At 53.3% G+C, this 21,322-nt stretch overlaps 2 protein-coding genes across 2 annotated transcripts in view; one reads left to right on the forward strand and one right to left on the reverse strand.

The window, feature by feature from the left end:
- Nucleotides 1–3,265: 3,265 nt before the first annotated feature.
- Nucleotides 3,266–5,994, reverse strand: LOC117879651 (fibrinogen-like protein 1-like protein; the record flags this gene model as incomplete). Its single annotated transcript, XM_034774923.1, is given in 2 exon segments — nt 3,266–5,549; nt 5,551–5,994. Coding segments are annotated over 2 exon segments (702 nt in total), but the record flags the coding sequence as incomplete, so codon positions are not given.
- Nucleotides 5,995–16,643: 10,649 nt separating this feature from the next.
- SLC49A3 (solute carrier family 49 member 3) overlaps nt 16,644–21,322 on the forward strand; it is a 38,954-nt gene continuing 34,275 nt past the window's right edge. Inside the window, exon 1 of the mRNA XM_034774457.1 lies at nt 16,644–17,098. Within this exon, the coding sequence (XP_034630348.1) occupies nt 16,952–17,098 (147 nt within the window). The 5' untranslated portion in view covers nt 16,644–16,951. The remainder of the gene's footprint in view (nt 17,099–21,322) is intronic.

Here is a 21,322-nt window from a genome sequence, read left to right on the forward strand (position 1 = left end):
CCACTCGCACCCCAATACCCTACCCCAGCACGGATCCCCCTCTGGCACCCCAAACCCCTAATTTCCAGCCCAATCCCAGAGCCCGCATCCCCACCGGAGCCCTCACCCCTCCCTGCACTCCAACCCCCAGCCCCAGCCCAGTGAAAGTGAGTGAGGGTGTGAGAGCGAGCGACTGAGGGAGCTGGGCTGGGCTGGAGTGAGTGGGGGTGGGGCCTTGGGGAAGGGCATGAAAGGGGTTGGGTCAAGGGCGTTTGGTTTTGTGCAAGTAGAAAGTTGACAACCCTACTTAAGGACCTTTGAAAAGCAGCCTCCTTAGCACCGCTCCTGATACCAGGGGCCAAGGCGCCCCCCGACATGAGAACCATAATAGGCCAGAGCAAAATGCTGTGTTAGAAATCGGAGTTCAAGCTGCCAAGCGAACGATAGCTGACAGACAGGAGATGCAGGAATTAAGGTTGTGCCTTCAGCCAGCAACTGGTGTTCATCCGTTTGCACCACACACACACCTGTAGGCAGGGCCACTATTTCCTTGTCTGTCTGCCTGTTTAGCGTCTCTCGGTCCTTACTGTGCCCATCACCGTGGTGTCTGAGTGGCAAACCAAGGGTTTGACGTGTGCATATGAAACTGCCTGACTGGAAGGACGTGGTTTGGTGTGGATCAGTGACTGCTGGGGCGATTGTTGGCAGAAGGCTCTGAGGGCCTGGCTCATTCCGACCTGGCTCATTCCAATGGCTTCTACAGCTGAGAGCAGCCCAGTCTCCTGCCTGGGTCCGACGCAAACCAGGAAGTACAGGACCACGGTTAATAAGAGCAGCTCAAAAGATCATTTTCGCTGAGCCCAGCCCTGCACAGATTTCCAGCTTAGGTTTGCATTTTCAGCAAAAGTTCTTCTTGATTATTTTCTCCCAACCCCTTTGTGCCTCCATAATAGCCAGCCACCCCGTCAGTCGCATCCTGGGGCGCTCCAGGGACAGCGTGTGTGCGTGTATGTGTATGTCTGTATATATATGTATGTGTACATGTGCGTATGTATGTGTGTACGTGTATGTGCACATGAGTGTGTGCACGTGTGAGTATGCGTGTGTGTGTGTGTACATGTACCCCAGTCAGATGTATACATCTGGATTTCCTTTGAAAGAATTTTCAAATTGAGCTGATCAAGTGCAATGGCAAAGCACCCAATTCCTCTGCCCCCCAACTGCCTTCGCTCCTTTAACGTTCAATCTGCTCCGCTGGCACCTCTGACTCCTGAAAGCCCTAACGCTCCAGGGGAGCAGGCCGTGCCCTGCCCTGCCCTGGCTGCCCCAGGTGTTACCTCGGAGGGAATCGTTCCAGATTCCAATGAGTGGCAGGTCCAGGGAAGAGCCTTATCTGGGGGAGGCTGTACCAGACACGCCCGACCCAGGCAGGCTCCCAGGTACTCTCTGCTTGGGGCTGATAAGGCTCCTTAGCAGTTTCTCTCCAAACAAATTCCAGTTCAAGACACCTGAGAGCTCCACAGCAGGGCAGTATCCCCAGAGCGCAGCAGGGCAGGGGTTAGGGGGAGCAGTCGGTAGCAGCACCTGCCCCTCGTACGGCAGGAGCGAGAAGTGCCAGCCACGTGCTGCCTCCATCCCCGAGGCCAGGTGAGAATGAATTCCCACGTCCCCGCACGATTGGTTCCGTCACTCTTCTACACTTACATGGATTTCCAGTGTCAATGTTTCTAACATCAGCTTTGCCAGCTCTCCTTACACCTTTGTCTGCTAGAGCAAAAACCTGAAATGCAGCTACCTCCTCCTGCTGGGTGACTATAGACCTTAATGACAGCTCGGAACTGCTTAGTCAAGCTGACTAGCTGCAGCCCCTCGGGTTGCCTGCTTGAAGGTGTGCTGGCCAGGCCACAAGTCATTTCTGTGCCTCTTCCCTGCTCCTTCTCAGCATTTGAACATCATTCGACTAGTGTGAACAAAAGTCTATACTGGGGGGAGCCCAGGGTGAGAGTCACTAGACACTGGTTATACAGTGCTCTGTCACGGCTCTGAGGTGCAGTTAACTTCACTTGCTGCACAAGGAACCAGTCCCAGAAGCTGAACCAATTGTCCACCAGCGAGTATTTGACTCCCTCTGTCCGGGATGGATGAATTGGGATTCTTGGCCCCTGCATTTGTGTTTCAAGCTTCACTCCGGCTCATCCCTTTTCAGCTGCCCCGTGCGCTCATCTCCTGCTCCTCACCCAGGAGCGCCGCCAGCTTTTTTGCCGCCCTAGGCGGCGGAAGGTCCCGCCCCCTAAATGCCACCCCCGACAGAGGCGGCGGAAAGTCTCGCCCCCGAAATACTGCCGACGACCGGGGCGGCCTGTAACGATGCTGGTTCTGGTGGGACCCAACTGAGAGTGCCAATTCAGGACAAATTGCTCAAACAGGGCAGTTACAGCCCAAGGCTGGGGGTTTTCCACCTCTAAGGCAAACCAAACCAGCCAGACAGTGAAGTCTTGGGTCTCACCCCACTGGCTAACCACAAGTCACGCAAGCAATTCCCTTAGACACTCCAGTTTCCCAGTATCACCACCAGTGCCACTTGATATGGGGACAAATGGTTATGAAAACCAATACCCCAGTAAAAGGGAAAAAAAGGTTCTCTCGATCCCGAAGGACCAAGCCCCAGACCCAGGTCAATATACAAATTAGATCTTACCCACAAATCAAGCTGTTGCCAATCCTTTAGAATCTAAAGGTTTATTCATAAAAGGAAAAAGATATAGATGAGAGTTAGAATTGGTTAAATGGAATCAATTACATACAGTAATGGCAAAGTTCTTGGTTCAGGCTTGCAGCAGCGATAGAATAAACTGCAGGTTCAAATCAAGTCTCTGGAACATCCCCAGCTGGGGTGGGTCATCAGTCCTTTGTTCAGAGCTTCAGTTTGTAGCAAAGTCCCTCCAGAGGTAAGAAGCAGGATTGAAGACAAAATGGAGATGAGGCATCGGCCCTTTTATAGTCTTTTCCAGGTGTAAGAACACCTCTTTGTTCTTACTGTGGAAAATTACAGCAAAATGGAGTCTGGAGTCACATGGGCATGTTCCTGCATACTTTGCTGAGTTACAAGGCGTAACTGCCTTCTCTCCATGGGTCAGTTGTATAGCTGATGGTCCTTAATGGGCCATCAAGCAGGCCAGGCAGAGCTAACACCAACTTGTCTGGGATGTTTCCCAGAAGCATAGCGTAAGTTTGAAATACAGACAGTACAGAGCCAATATTCATAACTTCAACTACAAAATTGATACACACATATAGACAACATAATCATAACTAATAAACCATAACCTTGTCATAGACACCTCATTTGACCCCCTTTATAGAAGATTTGGTGTCACTACCGGACCTTGGTTGCAACCATGTTCTATATGGTCCCAGATTATATAAAAAACATCACACGGCCGAAGATCCGGCTGCCGCAGTCGCCGCCCCCCAAATGTTAGCGCCCTAGGCGACCAACTAGGTTGCCTAATGGGTTGCACCGGCCCTGTCCTCACCTGCCTGCTGGCCCTGACAGCCCCACTTCTCACCACAGACACACGAAACCCGCCCATCTGAACGGGATTCATCCATGCAATCAGGAACTTCCACCCAAAGAAACTGAAGACAGGTGTGTCGTGTATCTGCTCCTCTATCCCTCACCCCTGTCCCTGGAGCGCCCCAGGAAGCGACTGACGGGGTGGCTGGCTATTATGGAGGCACAAAGGGGTTGGGAGAAAATAATCAACAAGAACTTTTGCTGAAAATGCAAACCTAAGCTGGAAATCTGTGCAGGGCTGGGCTCAGCGAAAATGATCTTTTGAGCTGCTCTTATTAACCGTGGTCCTGTATTTCCTGGTTTGTATCAGACCCAGAAGTAGCAGTAGCATGAGGCTTTCTCCCAGGATTTCCATTAAGGCCAAACCCCAGATACGTCCGTAATTGGTGAGAAGGGCTGACTTTACAAGGGGAGAGGGATAGCTCAGTGGTTTGAACATTGGCCTGCTAAACCCAGGGTTGTGAGTTGAATCCTTGAGGGAGCCATTTAGGGATCTGGGGCAAAAATCTGTCTAGGGATTGGCCCTGCTTTGAGCAGGGGGTGGGACTAGATGACCTCCTGAGGTCCCTTCCAATCCTGATATTCTATGATAAGATTTCCAGACCACCCACATCCTACTTATCTTGAGACAAGTACCAACAGTTTGGGCGCCTGTCCCAGCTGAAGCTCTGCACTATGGAAATTCAGCACCGGTAGGGCTCCCAGCTTCCCTCCCCCTGAAAAAATCCCTCTTTCCAAACCTGCTCCCCAAACTCCCCCCTACGCACGCTCTCCATGCAGGCTCTGTCAGGAAGGCCAATTGGACAGGGCCTTGTGTCCTGGGGATGCACTGAAGGGCCATGGTCAGGAGGGGAATGGAAAGATGCAGTTTTGGGGGGGGCAACGCCCCTTCACATTCCCCCGCATCTTCACCCCTGCCAGTGGACCAGCCAGGACTACATCTTGGGAGGAGCATAGAGAGCTTTTGGGCCAGGTGCTGGCTAAAGAGGCTTGGAGCTGAGAGCAGGGAGGCTAATCCCTACTGTTGGTTCCTGCTGTGTTTGGAGAAGCAGGACTATGTATGTTCCTTGTAAATAAACAAGACATCAAAAAATTACCAGACTCCATTGCCAATTTCTGCTCCCCACTGGAACATCCCCAGGGCCCCAAACTTTGACTAGCCCCTTGGGTTGAAGAGGGACACCAATATCTTTATTGTGTGGTTTCATTGCACGTCTATCTAATCTCAGTGGTTTATCAGCAATTAATTACTGTTGCAATGTTTTCTCATGTAATAACCATATTTATTAAAAACACAGAGGGCAGGTTTTTGAACCCAAACTCACCACTGCTAATACATGCAGGATTCAGATGTAAAGTCCTGGCTTTGAGTCATCCCCCATTTAAATGCTCAATGACAGTTGCTAGAAATCCAGTGTCATGATTCATTGATCACTAATGCCAAGGGGCAGTGGCAGGGCTGGGAGAAGCAGAGGTAAATGTGGGTCTAAAGTTGTAGTGAGTGACATGGCTTCCAGCGAGGCAGAGTGGAAGCGGGGCTCCAGTTATACATACCAATCACAATCTTTGTGTCATTCGAACGCACCGGCGGGGTCGGCTCTCAGCATTTATTCCAGGGGATTTACCGTGCAGAAGCCAACAGGGAAGGGGGTGAGCAGAGTGGAGGCATTGCAGGGACTGCACTGATTAGGTGGGGGATGGCGCTCCGTGTCTGATCTAATATTGTCTCCCCTTCTCAGCGGCGCAGGCTCCCAAGGAGGATGGGCTCCTCCTGCCGGACCCAGCACACATCTGTTGGCTTAACCAGGATGAGGGAAGACTTGCACTCCCCACTCTTACAGAACCCTGCCCAGTAGATGGAGCCTTTCCCATTGAGCAGGACGTTCTGACACTTGTTGTACCACTAGCCTCCATAGCTACTTGCGCAATTTCCACTGGTCTGGTCCTGATCCTTGTCAATCGTGCTGAACTTCATGTTGTCGTGTATGCCCCCCCAGGCCAGAGTGGTAGGTGGTGAGATAGTCCTCGCCGTCCCCAGAGTACCTGCCCAGCCTCAGCGGGTACCCGCTCGGCTCATCCTCGACACTGAAGATGTCGTACTCTGCGTAGCGGGTGTTGTTGGATTTGTCCTCCACGACAAAGCGGACCTTGTAGGTGTTCTGCCGCGTGAGCAGGGACAGGTACTCGTTGCCCGGCCAGTAATCCTGCTGCACGTTCCCAAAGCCATACTTGTAGGTGCTCCAGGACTCCTTCCAGGTGATCTCTGTGTTGTAAGAATTTCTTTGGACAACGGTCCAGCCTTTGCCTTCGGTGTCCATGTCACACCACACCACTCGAGGGTGAGAGGCTGCCGTCTGGATGACATGGACCCCGCTGGGGCTGTCCCTGGGAATGTTGCTGCAGTCTTTGGGGAACCCTGAAATGCCACGAACATCAGGTTAAGGGGGCAGGTGGGGGTGGGGGAGTGAGCGCTAGCTAGCTCGATCAAATCAGCCTGGGGTAACTGGAGGCTGGGTTTTAGAGGCAGGTCCTGTGTATTTCACAATACTACAGCCACAGAATCCGCCCCGGCCATTTCTGGCCACAGAATCCCGCTCCAGATCTTACACTTTCATTTAACCAATAAAATAAGAATAGTTTCTTGCTCTGCTGGTTTTGAAGAAACCTTGAGGAGATGAATCAAGTGTAAACCAAGGCTCTGTATCCTTCCTGAGGCCGTACTGCTGAAGAAATCGTTTGGGGAGGGTGGGGGAGACGCTGCCAGATCCATCTCAGCGAATGTTAATTATGAAACCCATCGGTGACAATTTAAATGGGAGTTTTCAAAGAGCCTAAGGGAGTTTGACACCCGACTGTGATTGGAATTCAGTGGGATTTAGGCACCCAACTCCCTGTGGCGCCTTTGAAAATTCCAGACATCCTATTGAGGGGCTTGTCTTTGGGGCGGAAATTGTCCCAAACTATCCTGGTAGAATGAGAGCACTGTGGTTATACTGCCCCTCCCCTCCCCAGGGTCCTCCCTCGAGCCTGAGCCCCCCCAGCTCCCCTACCCCCCAGACAATCCCCCTGTGTGCCCCTCCCCCATAGCTGAGCCGAGGGGGAGGAGCTGCTGAGCACTGCGGGGGCAGGGGCTCAGGGCCACCTCTGGAGCTGGTTCGGCCCCTGGCCTGCCTGGGCAAGCCCCTGAGCAGCTCCCAGAGCCGCTGGAGGTGTGGGGAGAAGGGAATGAAAACCCCTGACAAGGAGGAACTGGCTCTCCCTGCTGCCTGGACTCTGGGCGCAAGGCTTCTAGGCATGAGCGAGAGATCCCCAGCTGTTAGCCGGGGCTAGCCCTAGTATAGGAGTTAGTGAGATTGAAGGGTAGAACTCCCAGCCAATTTGGGGGGGTGCCTGGTTCCCACACGCTGCCCTGCGGTTGGCACCAGCGCTGTTCAGTCACTGCCGGCGTCTTGGCAGCTGTTACCGGAGAAAGGGATAACGAAGCTGTGTAAAGCAAACAGCCAGTCGAGCAGCACCTCCCCCACCCCGGCTGGCCCATTCCCAGGCGCTGGAGGCCTGCGAATGGGAGTAGTGGGCTCACTAGCGCAGGCCGGCCTTGCGAACCCTTCGGAGAACTCAGCGTTTCTTTGGGCCCAGCGCTGGCGGGGGGGCTGGAAGGTGCATTCAGTGGATAAGTGGATCTAGGGGTGACCCCGGCATGGGGGAGAGGAGCAGAATCAGGCCCACGATGCCCTGATCTCGGCCAAACCCCAGATACGTCCGTAATTGGTGAGAAGGGCTGACTTTACAAGGGGAGAGGGATAGCTCAGTGGTTTGAACATTGGCCTGCTAAACCCGCTGTGTCAAGTCCATTCGGATTCCACGCTCAGCAGAGATGCAGGGAGCTGTGCGGTCAGGAGAGGCGCTGGTCAGAATTTGCCAGTGGAACTGTTCTTCCATCAGAAATTGCCAGCTTGTCAAAATCCAAACGTTTCGTGGGAACACGTCGATGTGGACAAACCTTCAGACACAAAGCAGGCAGGTTTCACACGGAAAGCTGCTTGGCTCCCTGCCAGCTCGCCCGCCTGCCCACCTGCTTGACAGGCTGATGGGGGGCCTGGGCTTCCAGGCTGCCGAGAGAAGCCCTGGCTCCCAAGATCCCAGGGTCCCCGAAACCCTCTCCTCGCAGGGGTAATGTTCTGGTTACTGCACAGCTCTAGGAGGAGGGGAGGTATCCGATGCCCCACAAGCCACCAATCCTCCCTGCCAAGGTCCCAGTAACTACGACAGCCTGTGAGAACATCCTAACCTTTAGGGCACTTTCCCTGCCAGGTGAAAGGGTGCGAGCTGGACCCCTCCCTGCCACCAGAGTCCAGCACTGCCGAGAAAGCCAAGTGTGGACTAAACTAAGCCCCTGGTTAACCCTTTCCCAGAGGAATCCAGAAGCCACTGATAATTGCAGGCTACATGGTGACCTCTCTCTCAGGTCACTCCCCCATCCTGGAATAGGGGTCGGTGAGTCCTGGACAAACGCCGTTCAGCTGGGAACATGCTCCCCCTTCTCGTGCCGAGGACTGCATGAGATGGGTGTAGTGGGCACTCCCGATAAAGGGGACAGTGTGACAGCTGTCTTTCAAATAGGCCCCAGGCATGGGGGGGCCACAGCACCCAATTCCTCTGCCCCCCCCCCACTTTCTTCGCTGCTTTAACGTACGATCACAACCTGCTCCACTAACACCTCTGAATCCTGAAAGCCCTAACGCTCCAGGGGAGCAGGCCATGCCCTGCCCTTCCCTGGCTGCCCCGGGTGTTACCGCGGAGGGAATCGTTCCAGATTCCAATGGGTGGCAGGTCCAGGGAAGAGCCTTATCTGGGGGGAGGTTGTACCAGACCCGCCCGACCCAGGCAGGCTCCCAGGTACTCTCTGCTCGGGGCTGATAAGGCTCCTTAGCAGTTTCTCTCCAAACAAATTCCAGTTCAAGACACCTGAGAGCTCCACAGCAGGGCAGCATCCCCAGAGCGCAGCAGGGCGGGGGTTAGGGGGACCAGTAGGTAGCAGCACCTGCCCCTCATACGGCAGGAGCGAGAAGTGCCAGCCTCTCTGCACAGAGGAGCAGAGTTCAGCCTGAGCCAGACGTGCTGCGGTGATGGGTAAGAGCGGGCTCGGAGAGCCAAAGGGTCTGTGGGGCAGCGCTGGGCCCTTCTGCTCCGCACTAGGGCCGGGTGGGCGTGTTCAGCTGGGATTGGAACCCACCAGCACTTGTGGGTGTGAATGTGGGGCTGGAACGCAACGTGGGGCGCTCCCACCTTGCCCGGGGGCGACTTGGGGGAAGGGCAGAGAGACACCTGGGCTGAGACCCCAGCTCCAGGGAGACAGTCACCCCGGCCCAGCCGGGTTAAATTGCCCAGCTGTGTGACAGCCNGGGCAGAGAGACACCTGGGCTGAGACCCCAGCTCCAGGGAGACAGTCACCCCGGCCCAGCCAGGTTAAATTGCCCAGCTGTGTGATAGCCCCCCCATCCCCGAGGGGTCCCCCCCCCCCCGGTATGTCACAGCAGGGTAATGTGCATATTGAATGGCAAGGGTTGCCAGAGACTGGCTGGGAGAGGCCTTTGGGGATGGAGGAAGCAGCACTAAGGTACATGCCAACCTCCCTACAGAGGAGGGGCCGTGCCCCGCAGGTGTGGGGCAGGGAGCTGGGACACTGCGCGGTGGGTCATTGTCTGGCCCAGGCCCTTCCTAGCTGGAGGCCGAGGCCGAGGCATTTCCTTCAGGTCACCTTCCGCTGCAGCTTGGCCACGGGCCCCCATAGCCACTAGCCCAGCCCGGGATCCCAAGTGGGGATTGTCACGGCTGGCTCCTCCCTGCCGCCAGCAGCTCTTCACTGCCAGGGAATTCCTGAAATCCTGTGCGCCCCTCCCCCACCCACCTCCTGGGGCTGTGAGTCCCCCCCCGGACAGCCCCCCCCCCGAGCTCTGAGTGCCCCTGGCCAGTCCCTCCCCTCAGCCCCCCCCAACTTCCTGGGGCTCTGAGTGCCCTCAGCCAGTCCCCCTCCCACACCCCGGGGCTGAGTGACCTTGGCCAACCCCCGTCCCTTCAGGAGGAACTCCCAGTACCCACCCAGCCCCCACACCTCAGGGTTCCCCTCCCTGCGGCTCTGTGGCCATACCCCCTGGGTCCACAGCCTGAAGACTCCAGAGCTTGCCCACAAAACAGCTAAGCATCCTTAACACGAGCAAACCACCTCTTTTTCTCCAGGCAGGTTCTGAGAAACGACTGAACCATTTTTGCAGAATCTTTCCCCAAAAAATGCAGCCAGACGCAGACACTCAACACGGACTATTTCCGCCCAAACCAATCCAGAAAATGGATGTCTAAAAAAAGCTAAAACAATGTCTGCAAGCAGCTTGCTAAAAGCAGTATCCAGCAGGGGATTTACGCAGCAGTGGAGGGAAGTTCCTCTGTTTCCCCTGCAATGTTACTGTGGATCAGAAAAGGGCCTCTAGACAGGCATCTATCATCGGGTATTCACCAGACAAGAGAGGTGGAAATACACAGCAGTATAGCAACTGCTTTACTTGTGACGAAACAAAAGACGGTGACTTCTTGTTTCACTATGCCACTGAAAACCATGAAGCACATGGCTCCCTACATTTTGACCAGACAGGCCTTTAATTGCACAAATATCCCTCCTGAAAAACTGGACAATCGAAAGCAAAGGGAATGCTTCAGATGGGATGCAGCAAATGGAGCGATTCCTTCATCAACCCAGCAGAGATCGGTTTTTACCTAACGCCGCCAAGTGTCACAAGCAGGAGATTCTGGAATGAGTGAAGCAGTCAGGTTGCTTGTCTGGTCACTGACTAATCAACTGATGCCCGTGATCAGATGCTGTAATCAGGTGCCTGGATGGGCCACACTGAGAATGCCACACTCGGGACAGACTGCAAGAATTAGGACAGACAATCCCCAAATAATGATATTCACCAAGCCAGTAACAAGAGAGCTTCTACAGTACCACTCTGGTTAACCAGAAGCCAAACACAGTCCCTGTTAGGCATTCCAGCTCCCATCCCAACAAACAGGTCTAATATAGTGAGAGGCTAGTGAAAACCCATTTCACCATATGCAAGGTTCTACTAATCCCAAAGGATCAGACACGTATCCCCAGGTCAATATGAAGCGCAGATCTTACCCAAATATCACACTGTCAGCCAATCCTTAGTAAACTCACTAAAGGTTTCTTAAAAACAGAAAAGAAGAGAGTTCTAAATGGCTAATAGATCATGTACATACAAATGATTGCAAAATCCTTATATCAGGTGCGTAGCAGTGATGGAATAGAGAGCTGGCTTGTAAAGTTTCTCTGGTGACTTCTACAAGATTGGAAGGTCCTCAGTCCATAGTTCAAGATGCTCCTTTTTGTTGTAAATCCACATTCCAGAGAATTAGAGAAATGGAGTGTCTCTGTGATCTTTTAAAAAGCAACAAAGAGTCCTGTGGCACCTTATAGACCAGGGGTGCCCAACACGGTGCTTGCGGGTGCCGTGGCGATCGCCCATGTACTGGCCGGTGGACGAGTATCCGCCGAAATGCCACCGAGAAGCAGCGTCATCCAGAGGTGTCGCCGCCGAAATGCCACCGATCTGTGATCTTTTATATCCTCTGTCCTGTGCATGGAAATGTACTGTCCCAAACAAAGCTCACAGCCCCTGTACATGGAATGTCACTGGCCCAAGGTGGAGTCCAGGGTTACAGGAGCATCTCACCTGCCCCAACATGTTTTGCTGAATCACAGGGGGCAGCCATTGGCTCCTCACTCTTTGAGGCATCCCCAGGAAGAGCTATCAAGGTGGGATGAGTTTTTTCAATGGCCCATTGTGAGAGTGGAATGTCCTTGATGGGCCATCAACACGTAGCTGTCTAGCCCTAACGTAAATGTAGCTGCGGGGTGTCACCCAGGAATACGACACACGTTTAAGATACCAGTAGCCAATATTCATAACTTCAGCTACAAAGATGATACATGCATATAAACAAGATAATCATACTTAGCAAATCATAAGTTTTCTATTGACACCTTACATGACATGCTTTGTACAAGATTTGTTGCAATTGTATAACAGTGGTAGCGACAATGATACAAATGGTCATCTTTCTTATACACAGCATCACAGTAGGTATTACATATTTTGTTGGTTTTTCAAGGCCTAAATGGTGAAAATGCATCTGACTTGGAACTGAAAGCTGTCCTCACTTATACAGTTTACCTATAGATAGGGCCCTACCAAATTCATGGCCATGAAAAACGTGGCATGGACCATGACATCTGGTCTCCCCCCCGTGAAATCTGGTCTTTTGTGTGCTTTTGCCCTAGGCTATACAGATTTCATGGGGGAGACCAGCGTTTCTCAAACTGGGGGTCCTGACTCAAAAGGGAGTTGCAGAGAGGTCACAAGGTTATTTTAGTGGGGGTCACAGTATTGCCAAACTTACTTCTGCGCTGCCTTCAGATCTGGGCAGCTGGTGAGCAGAGGCTATTAGCTTGGCACCCAGCTCTGAAGGCAGAGCCCCGCCATCAGCAGCCCAGAAGTACGGGGGCAGTACCATGCCATCCACCCTTACTTCTGCACCATCCTTACTTCTGCACTGCTCCTGGTGGCAACGCTGCTTTCAGAGCTGGGATCCCGGCCAGCAGTTGCCCCTCTCCAGCTATCCAGCTCTGAAGGCAGCACCGCCACCATTAGCAGTGCAGAAGTAAGAGTAGCAGTACCACAACCACCCCTCCCACAACTCCTTTTTGGGCCAGGGCCCCTACAATTACAACGCCGTGACATTTCAGACTTAAATAGCTGAAATCATTAAATTTACGATTTTTAAAATCCTAGGACCGTGAAATTGACCAACATGGACCGTGAATTTGGTAGGGCCCTACCTATAGGCTGTTAATTACCCCACCGTTCCACAAGCTATTGCAAAGAGCTTGAATACTTTTGGGGGTGGATTTTGATGATAGTGCATTTATCACTGACAATCCATCCTACACGTCTAAAGCTTACCTTCAAGCGCTTCAGGGATTCCTGCCTAATTCATTTATTTTACCTTTAGCCTTCACATAGTAGCTAGCCCTGGCTAGTGACATCTGGAGGCCCAATTTCCCAGACATTTAAGACACTAACAGGCAAAAGTTTTTAAAAACCGTCTCCGCAGAAAATTGCATTTTAAAGAACATCCACAAAGGGCAGTGCAGGCCGGGGGTTCAAATCTTCCTCTGAAATCACCCTCTGAACCATCCCAGCAGAGCTGAGTCCTCATTGAATAGATAGTAGTCCTGCCTTACCAATCCGAGCCTCCAGCGGGAATGCTAGCTCTGTGAAAGCGTGGCTAGAGCTGCAGGTCGCCGCGCTGCGTGTTTCCAAAATCACACCATGCCACGCCAGGCAAGCAGCCGTTGCCCTTGTGGAATGTGATCTATTGCTCTGACCGGGGGATTTCTAGGTTTGTTTGTAGGTTTCTTCTTTGCACAACGGATAAGCCCCTTTGGTCACCCTATGCGTGTCTGACAGCAAATGTAAAAAGTCTAGCCGGGGGTGGGGGGGTAATAGGAGCCTATATAAGAAAAAGACCCAAAAATCGGGACTGTCCCTATAATATTGGGACATCTGGTCACCCTAGATACGCATAACGACTGGATGTCGGGAATCAGGGCCTGCAGCAGAGGCAGTTTCCAGGCAAGGGTGCTGGAGCTTTCCCAAAAGCGGGGTGGGCCCTGCCCCCTGAGGCCCCGCCCCCACCCCTCCTCTTCCTCTGGAGACCCCAGGGCAGGTGGAGGGACCCGGGCTCCCCCCAACCTGGCTCCGGCCAGGGACCCTCAGCCCAGCCATAAGAGCCATGCGGCCAGCGGTGGGGAATCACGGCGGACCCTCCACCTGCCTGCGGTGTGGGGGATCCAAGAGCAGCCCCTGGACCCCCCCGCTCAGGGCAAGTGGAGGGTCCACGGCTCCTGCACAGCTCTTACCATGGCCAGACTGCAGCTCCAAGGGCCCTCCAGCCAGAGCCGGGTCGGTTTCAGAGCCGCGCAAGCAGCTGTCGTCGCCCGGCATGGAGTCGCGGCCCCTCCACCTGCTCAGGGTGGGACACGGGCTGGGGACTGCTTCCAGCCCCTCCGCACCGCAGGCAGGTGGAGGGTCCGTGCAGCTGGCCTGGTTGGAGGGTGGGGCCTTGGGGGGAAGAGGAGGGGAAGGGGGTGGGGTCCACCCCGGGCAAAAATTGGAGAGGCCACATCCATCCACTTTCAAAAAGCGGGAGAGCTATGGCTCCCCCTGGCCTCTCCGGTTCCGGCGCCACTGTCTCCCGGCTACCTAAGGAGCACTGCGGGCCTATAGTTGGCTCCAATGCCTGCTTGGTTGGAAGAGTCACCAGAGCAGCTCTCAAACCCCATGGCTGCTGCAAGCACTCACCCACGGCTGCAACAGCTCCTCTGCTTGCTTGTTCCCGGCCACGCTCCTGCTGTGCCTCGCCACAGGTAACCTGGTCCTGATCCTCGGCTCCGATTCCTGACTCCTGGCTTCAGCGCTGACCCTTGGCTCTGGCATCAGCTGCAACTCCTCGGCTCCGAGTCCTGCTCTGACCACTAGGCACGACCGCCCATGTGCCGGTCACTGACGCCGGGAAACTCTGGGAGGGGATTCTCTTTTACTTTCCCAGTGGAGAAGTGGGATAACCTGAGCCCTCAGTTTTCCGTAGACCCTTGACGTTTTTCCCCTGAGGATCCCTGACCAGCGGTGCTTTCAAATCCATGTACAGACCCACCTCTGGATCCGACGGATGTACTTGGGCCACCGCTGGAAAGGGGGAAGCGGACAGTGCCAGGCAGTCTGAAGTTGTCTCCAGCCTCTTTTTCGGCCACCATTTTTGGAACCGATATGCTTGTTCCATTTGGGGTATGACCCGCCGTTGGGGCTTTGCTATCACAGACCCTTTGGTTTGGGGGAAGAAGGAGGTTTCAGCTTGAAGCCCATGGGATCTGAGGGTGTCCAGGTGTGCAGATGGGCTCTGCTAACAGAGGCCGCCCCCTGCAGGCTCCTGCCATGCTAAGCAATCAGCGCTGATGGCTGCGGATCCAGCAGTACCATGATCTTGGCCTTTTCCCTGCTAACGGACCTCGGTACCTCGCGTGATCTCTTGCACTGTTTTTTAGCTCCCGAAGGAGCTGGGCAGTGCTGAAGAACGTGAGAGAGGCTCTCACATGCACAGGGGCAGCTTTAATAGGCTAAAGGACAGGAGTACTTGTGGCATCTTAGAGACTAACAAATTTATTTGAGCATAAGCTTTCGTGGACTACAGCCCACTTCTTCGGGTGCATGCAGTGGAAAATACAGTACGAAGTTTTATATATATATATACACACACACACACACAAACACACAGAGAGCATGAAACAATGGGTGTTACCATACACACTATAACGAGAGTGATCAGTTAAGGTGAGCTATTACCAGCAGGAGAGAAAAAAAACCTTTTTGTAGTGGTAATCAAAATGGCCCATTTCGAGCAGCTGACAAGAAGGTGGTGGTGGGGGGGTCGGGGGAGAAATAAACCTGGGGAAATAGTTTTACTTTGTGTAGTGACCCATCTACTCCCAGTCTTTATTCAAGCCTAATTTAATGGTGTCCAATTTGCAACAAATTAATTCCAATTCAGCAGTTTCTCGTTGCAGTCTGTTTTTGAAATTTTTGTTGTAATATTGCAACTTTTAGGTCTGTAATCGAGTTACCAGGGAGATTGAAGTGTTCTCCAACTGGTTTTTTAATGTTATAATTCTTGACGTCTGATTTGTGTCCATTTGTGTCACTCTCGTTCTAGTTTGTATGATAACACCCATTGTTTCATGTTCTGTGTGTGTGTGTGTATATATATATATATATATATATATATATATAAAACTTCGTACTGTATTTTCCACTGCATGCACCCGAAGAAGTGGGCTGTAGTCCACGAAAGCTTATGCTCAAATAAATTTGTTAGTCTCTAATGTGCCACAAGGACTCCTGTTCTTTTTGTGGATACAGACTAACACGGCAGCTACTCTGAAACCTTTAATAGGATAGTGGGTGCCCTGATCTGATTTGTAATTTTTTTTTTTACTAGGTCTATAACCTCTTGTGGCCCGCACTTTAAGCACTGGAGCGGAGGCTGCGACAGGCTTATCCATACGCTCAGATCCTTTAGCTTGGCAGCTAAAGCTGGAGAAGCAAGGCTTGGAGCAGGTTTTAATGGCCCTTAGGAGCTCTTGGGGTGGAGGTGCTGTGAGTCTGGGTGTGGCGCAGCAAGCTGGATAAACTCTCCCCGCTTCCCAAGCAAACCAGGCACCTAACATGGGCGTCTGAAGCGGGGAATACAGCAGGACAAGAGGCCCGCCTCTTAAATCCTGGCCGATTCCCTTCTGGATCCGTGGATCCGGGCAAGGACAGGTATAAACATAAAACCCTCTGGAATGAATCAGAGCCACCCAGCGAGGTATCTGATCCATCTGCAGCAGCAGCAGGAAGGGGCCCAGGTGGGCAGAGCAGCACGCCCCCTTTTCTAGCCCCGCCCTGAGGCTATTCAGGAGCAGTATAGGGAAGGCCAGGAGGGGGCGGGAGAGGAGGCCCACAGGCACTGCCATGAAACCCACCGCTGTCAGCAGCCCCACCAGCGAGCACACCCTGTGAGCGGGACTGTGCAGAGCCCCCCACCTACAAATCAATCCGCTGGGGGGGATGAGTAGGGCGATCAGACAGCAAGTGTGAAAAATCGGGATGGGGGTGGGGGGTAATAGGAGCCTATATAAGAAAAAGACCCAAAAATCGGGACTGTCCCTATAAAATCAGGATATCTGGTCACGCTAGGGATGAGGGGGAGCGATGTTTAGCTTGCAGTGCTGATGCGGCGCATGTCGAAGGCCTGCATTACACACACCCCTCCGCGCCACCTGCAGGCCTCGCTCCCTTGCACTGCAGCTGAGGAGTGCAGCGCTGTGTTCGCTTGGCTTTGCAGACTTTGCCCGACAGAACTTGCTGTGCTGGCTCCAGGCTGCAGTGTTTCAGCCAGGCCAGCACTAGGACCCTGTGGGGTGTGGAGGAGGGAGTGGTTGTGGGAGCAGAAAAAGGAACTCCTTTATAAGCCGTGAGGCACTCCTCCTGCTGCACCAGGCAGGAAGGGAAAGGCAGGGACAGGCTTGCCCAAGTGCAGCTGTTGCACCCAGGAGAAAGCAGCCAGCATTCAGAGCGCCTGACAGGAGAGTGGGTGCTGTGCACTCAACAATGTGCCCAGGGTCTGCCACTCACACCCTGTTGCTTCCTGGCCTCCCCGCAGAGACCCACCACCACAGCTTCTAGAGACAGGCAGAGCTCTGACTGTCCTGAGGAGGGGAAGATGGATGAGGAAACAACAGGCGACTCTGAGACCTTGCTGGAAACGCCAGGGCCGGCTGAGCTAAGGAAACCGGTGCTCTTCAGAACTTACAGGCGGCGATGGTTCCTGCTGGTGGTGATCTGCCTACTGAACTGCTCCAATGCCATGGTGAGTACCGGTACCCTCAGGGCTTAAACCTGTTTTCTTGTGGAAACCTGACATTCTGGTCTGGAACAAGCCTGCCTTTCTGTGACCCTGGTGGGGAGAGAACAGCTCTGTCCCAACTCGCCTCTGCAGCAGACGAGCTTCTAAGAAACAAAGATTTGTCTTAATGCATTACCTGTGACAATACACGGTGTCCTAAGCATCTGTCTAGGGGGCAGCCCCTTGTGATTTGAAAAGAGATTGGCCAGAGCAGAAACTTTACTCAGTGCGATGAGCTAAAAGGTGTGGCAACCTTAACCCGGGCTGAGAGATTTCACAGCAAAACTAAAATATGGAGAACGCTAACTTCAAATGGATTTAACGAGGAGGAAAAAAATCGATCTAAGCAGCCTGCAGAGGATTCCTTTGGGAACTTCCCTTGTCTCGTGTATTTACATAGTTTGTTTGGGAAGTTACAAAGAACTACTTTCCATGGCAACATAACAGCAGCAAGCGTTAGACAAAACCGAGCTGGAAAATACACGAACACAGCTGGTAGAAATGTAACACCGTGCTTGGTTAATCATTCCTGGGTTTTGTAGGCTGCTTTTATTACTTTAAAGTGTTTGGAGAGCTTGGATGAGTTACTTGAATTGGAATCCTGCTACACAGGCCTAGTTCACACGCGGAAATGCTGGTCAGTACAGCTATACATGTAGCCTAGAGGCAGCTTGTACCAGCAAAGGGGTGTTTTGCCAGCATGGTTGATTCCAGTTCCCCAAATAAAATAAGCTAAACCACCAATATAACTGCAGCTACACTAGGGCTTTTGCTGGTATAAATCATAGAATCTCAGGGTTGGAAGGGACCTCAGGAGGTCATCTAGTCCAACCCCCTGCTCAAATCAGGACTGGACAAGTGTTTGCCGGGGCTCGACCCTCTCCGGGGCGGCGGGGAGCCACACCGACTCACTACCCACTGGGGCGAGGGTACTCTGTCTGGCTGCAGGGTCTCCCCCGGCAGCCCTTGCAATCCGGACAAGATGCAGGCACCAACATTATGTCCGGGCTCAGACCCTCAGTCAGGGTTGAGCGATAGTAAACACAGTATCTACGTCCAGGCCCTAGGTCAGGGCGGGGCAACAAACACTGAGTCAAGAGCTCAGGCCCTCAGTCAGGGCTGAGCAACAATATAAAGAAGCCTCCACAGGCCTGGGAGAGGGGGAGACGGCTACCCAAGGAGTGGGTGGCAGGGGGGACACAGGCCCTCCCACTCCACTGCGTCCCAGCCCGGGGCCCTAGCAGCGGCGGAAACTCGCTGCTGTCAGTGGGGATCCTGGCCGCAACACACTGACATCGGCTCCGGCACTGCAGCAGCCAGACTGGGGTCGGCTGCCCCCGGGCTACTTCCACATTCCCCTTCTGGGCCTACCTGGGAGCCGGTGTCGGCCTCGGGGGGATCCTGGACCAGGGGTTCGTCCGGCCAGGTGTCGTTCGGTAGGCCCGGTGGCAGCGGGCGCCGGGCAGGCCCGGCAGCTCCTGGGGGTAGCGGGCGCAGGGCAGGCCCGGCGGCTCCTCGGGGTAGCGGGCGCCAGGCAGGCCCGGCGGCTCCCGGCGGCCGCCCCGGGCTACAGCGGTTTCCCAGCCCCGAGCTAGGCTGGAGACGTCTGGTCTCTTCGGCGGCTGGGGCCTGACTGGGTTCTGAGGGCCAGTCTTTATACTGCCGGGTTGCCACCTGACCCCGGGAGGGGCGGACTCAGAGCTCCCTGGCTCCGCCCACCGCAGCCTTCGGATGGGCTCTTCCCCCTCTGGGGCGCCGGGGAGCCACACCGCCTCACTACAAGGACCAATCCCCAACTAAATCATCCCAGCCAGGGCTTTGTCAAGCCTGACCTTAAAAACCTCTAATGATGGAGATTCCACCACCTCCCTAGGTAACCCATTCCAGTGCTTCACCACCCTCCTAGTGAAATAGTTTTTCCTAATATCCAACCTAGACCTCCCCCACTGCAACTTGAGACCATTACTCCTTGTTCTGTCATCTGCCACCACTGAGAACGGCCGAGCTCCGTCCTCTTTGGAACCCCCCCTTCAGGCAGTTGAAGGCTGCTATCAAATCCCCCCTCATTCTTCTCTTCTGCAGACTAAATAACCCCAGTTCCCTCAGCCTCTCCTCATAAGTCATGTGCTCCAGCCCCCTAATCATTTTACCAGCCCCCATATAATTTAAATTTAAAAAAATATTAAAAAAAAAAATCACATCCCTAACCAACATTACCACACTGGCAAAAATTTTAGTGTAGACCTGGCCAAAACCTTGTACTTTGGTCCAGGACTGGCTTTGGCAGACCAGTGGGGGGAAGCCAGGACTCTGTGTCCTTGGCTCACAGCAATGTTTCTTTCTCTGAGAAATTTCAGTTACATTGCAAGAAGAAATGAAAAACCTTAAATCATTTTAAAGTCAAACATCCTTGCCAATGTCTTGTCTGCAGGGATGTGAACATGGATGGCATCTTACTTCATACAACTGAAATGCTGGACATTTTAAATGTAAGAACATAAGAATTGCCATATTGGGCCAGACCAATGGTCCATCAAGGCCAGTATCCTGTCTGCCGACAGCACCCCATACCCAAACTTTGGGGGCGGTGTACAGAACAGAGCTGTTGGAGTGATCAACCTCCGTCTTCCCCTCCTAGCTTCTGCCAGTCAGAAGTTTAGGGTCACTTAACCCGTGGCCCTGCCCCTTCCACACAAGGCCCCACCCTCTGCAGCGGGAGCCCTGAGCCCCCTCCCGTGGCCAGAGAAGTCTTGGGCTAGCTGGCTGGACCCCGGAGCCTCCCCTCCCCCACTGCCACCAGAGCAACCCCAGGCCAGTGTTCCGCGGCAGAGCCTTCCTTGGCCTATTATACCCGCCGCCTGTGGGGTCACCCAGAGCATGGGGTTGCATCCCTGACAATAGCTAACAGCCAGTGATGGACCTATCCTCCATGAACGTATCTAGGTCTGTTTTGTAGAGTCAAAGCTCTTCAGCAAGGAACTCGAAAGTAAGAACTGAGCACACTAGAAGATCTAAACTTGCCACCAACCAAGTGCAAGTAATGAGCATCTTCTCATCTTGAGCATGCTATTTCCTTGCTGCTTTTCCAATCTGCATCACAACACTTCCTTTCTCACCAGCAAAATACAATATGGGATCCCCCCGGAGAGCTGCCTGCCAAAAAGCAAAGTGGCTAGCAACAGGAATGACAAATTCACACCAGACTGAAATGGTGCAAATTCTATTAAACGGCATGAATGACCCTTGCTGCTTAAAGGCGCGGGTGTTCCCGAGGTACACTGAGTAGCTCCTCAGTCTGCTAAGAGCTAGCCGGGCTAGTCACAGAGGAAGGTGCTATTCAGCAGGAGCAAGGGTGGCACAATCTAGCCCAGAGTGTTTGAAAGACAGAGTTGGAAATCGCTTGGCATCGGTGAGTGGGCATTAGCTTGGTTTCCTCACTGGTGTAAAGCAACAGACTCATCTAATGCTGAGAAAATGGACCAAATGTGCTTCCTTTAGAGCCTCTTATGAGCCGTTTATGATCCGGGTTTAGAAAAATTGGATTTATCGGACAAAGCCGGCGTCTTTTCTGTAAGGGCTTGCCTGCCCTACAAGCACAATGCAGTTATTGTGAGTGCTTCAACGCTCTGATCTAATCCTGCCTTCACACGGGATTGAATTGTGCCCGGGCAGCAGTTCTCCACAGCTCTCCGCTCATGTGCGCTCACTCCCACCTCCCTGCCCAAGTCCTGCAAACAGCTGTGCACATGAGCAATCCCAAGGGGCTACTCGTGGGCCTGTGTTTACAGGATTGGGGACCCTGTTTGTGTAAGTTCCTTCTCTGCATAGCTCTCCTATACTGCCTCAGCCAGGGATCAAGTGGCTTTTGACATGCCCGCAGAATGGCACCAATAGGAACACTGTGCTAATACCTGGGAGAATGAGCTGAACTGAGTCGCACAGGTCCTGGGGCCCTGTTCACAGGGCAAAACCAGTGTCATGAAGAGATTACAGGAACACAAGCAGGCAGGCCGGGGAGCTCAGAGAATAGCAAGAGCTGGAGAAAGGATGAAAATTCCTTTTGAATGTTTTATTCTAAAAGTTTTGCAAGACTTGTGATATTTGAAAACGGCTGCCCAGTCCTACTAAGCTGGCAAATAAAGAACTAAGCTTTAATCAACAAACAGGTGCAACTTTTATTCAACCAGT

This window comes from Trachemys scripta, chromosome 6 (assembly GCF_013100865.1).
Source record: "Trachemys scripta elegans isolate TJP31775 chromosome 6, CAS_Tse_1.0, whole genome shotgun sequence".
In the NCBI taxonomy this organism is placed as follows: domain Eukaryota; kingdom Metazoa; phylum Chordata; order Testudines; family Emydidae; genus Trachemys; species Trachemys scripta.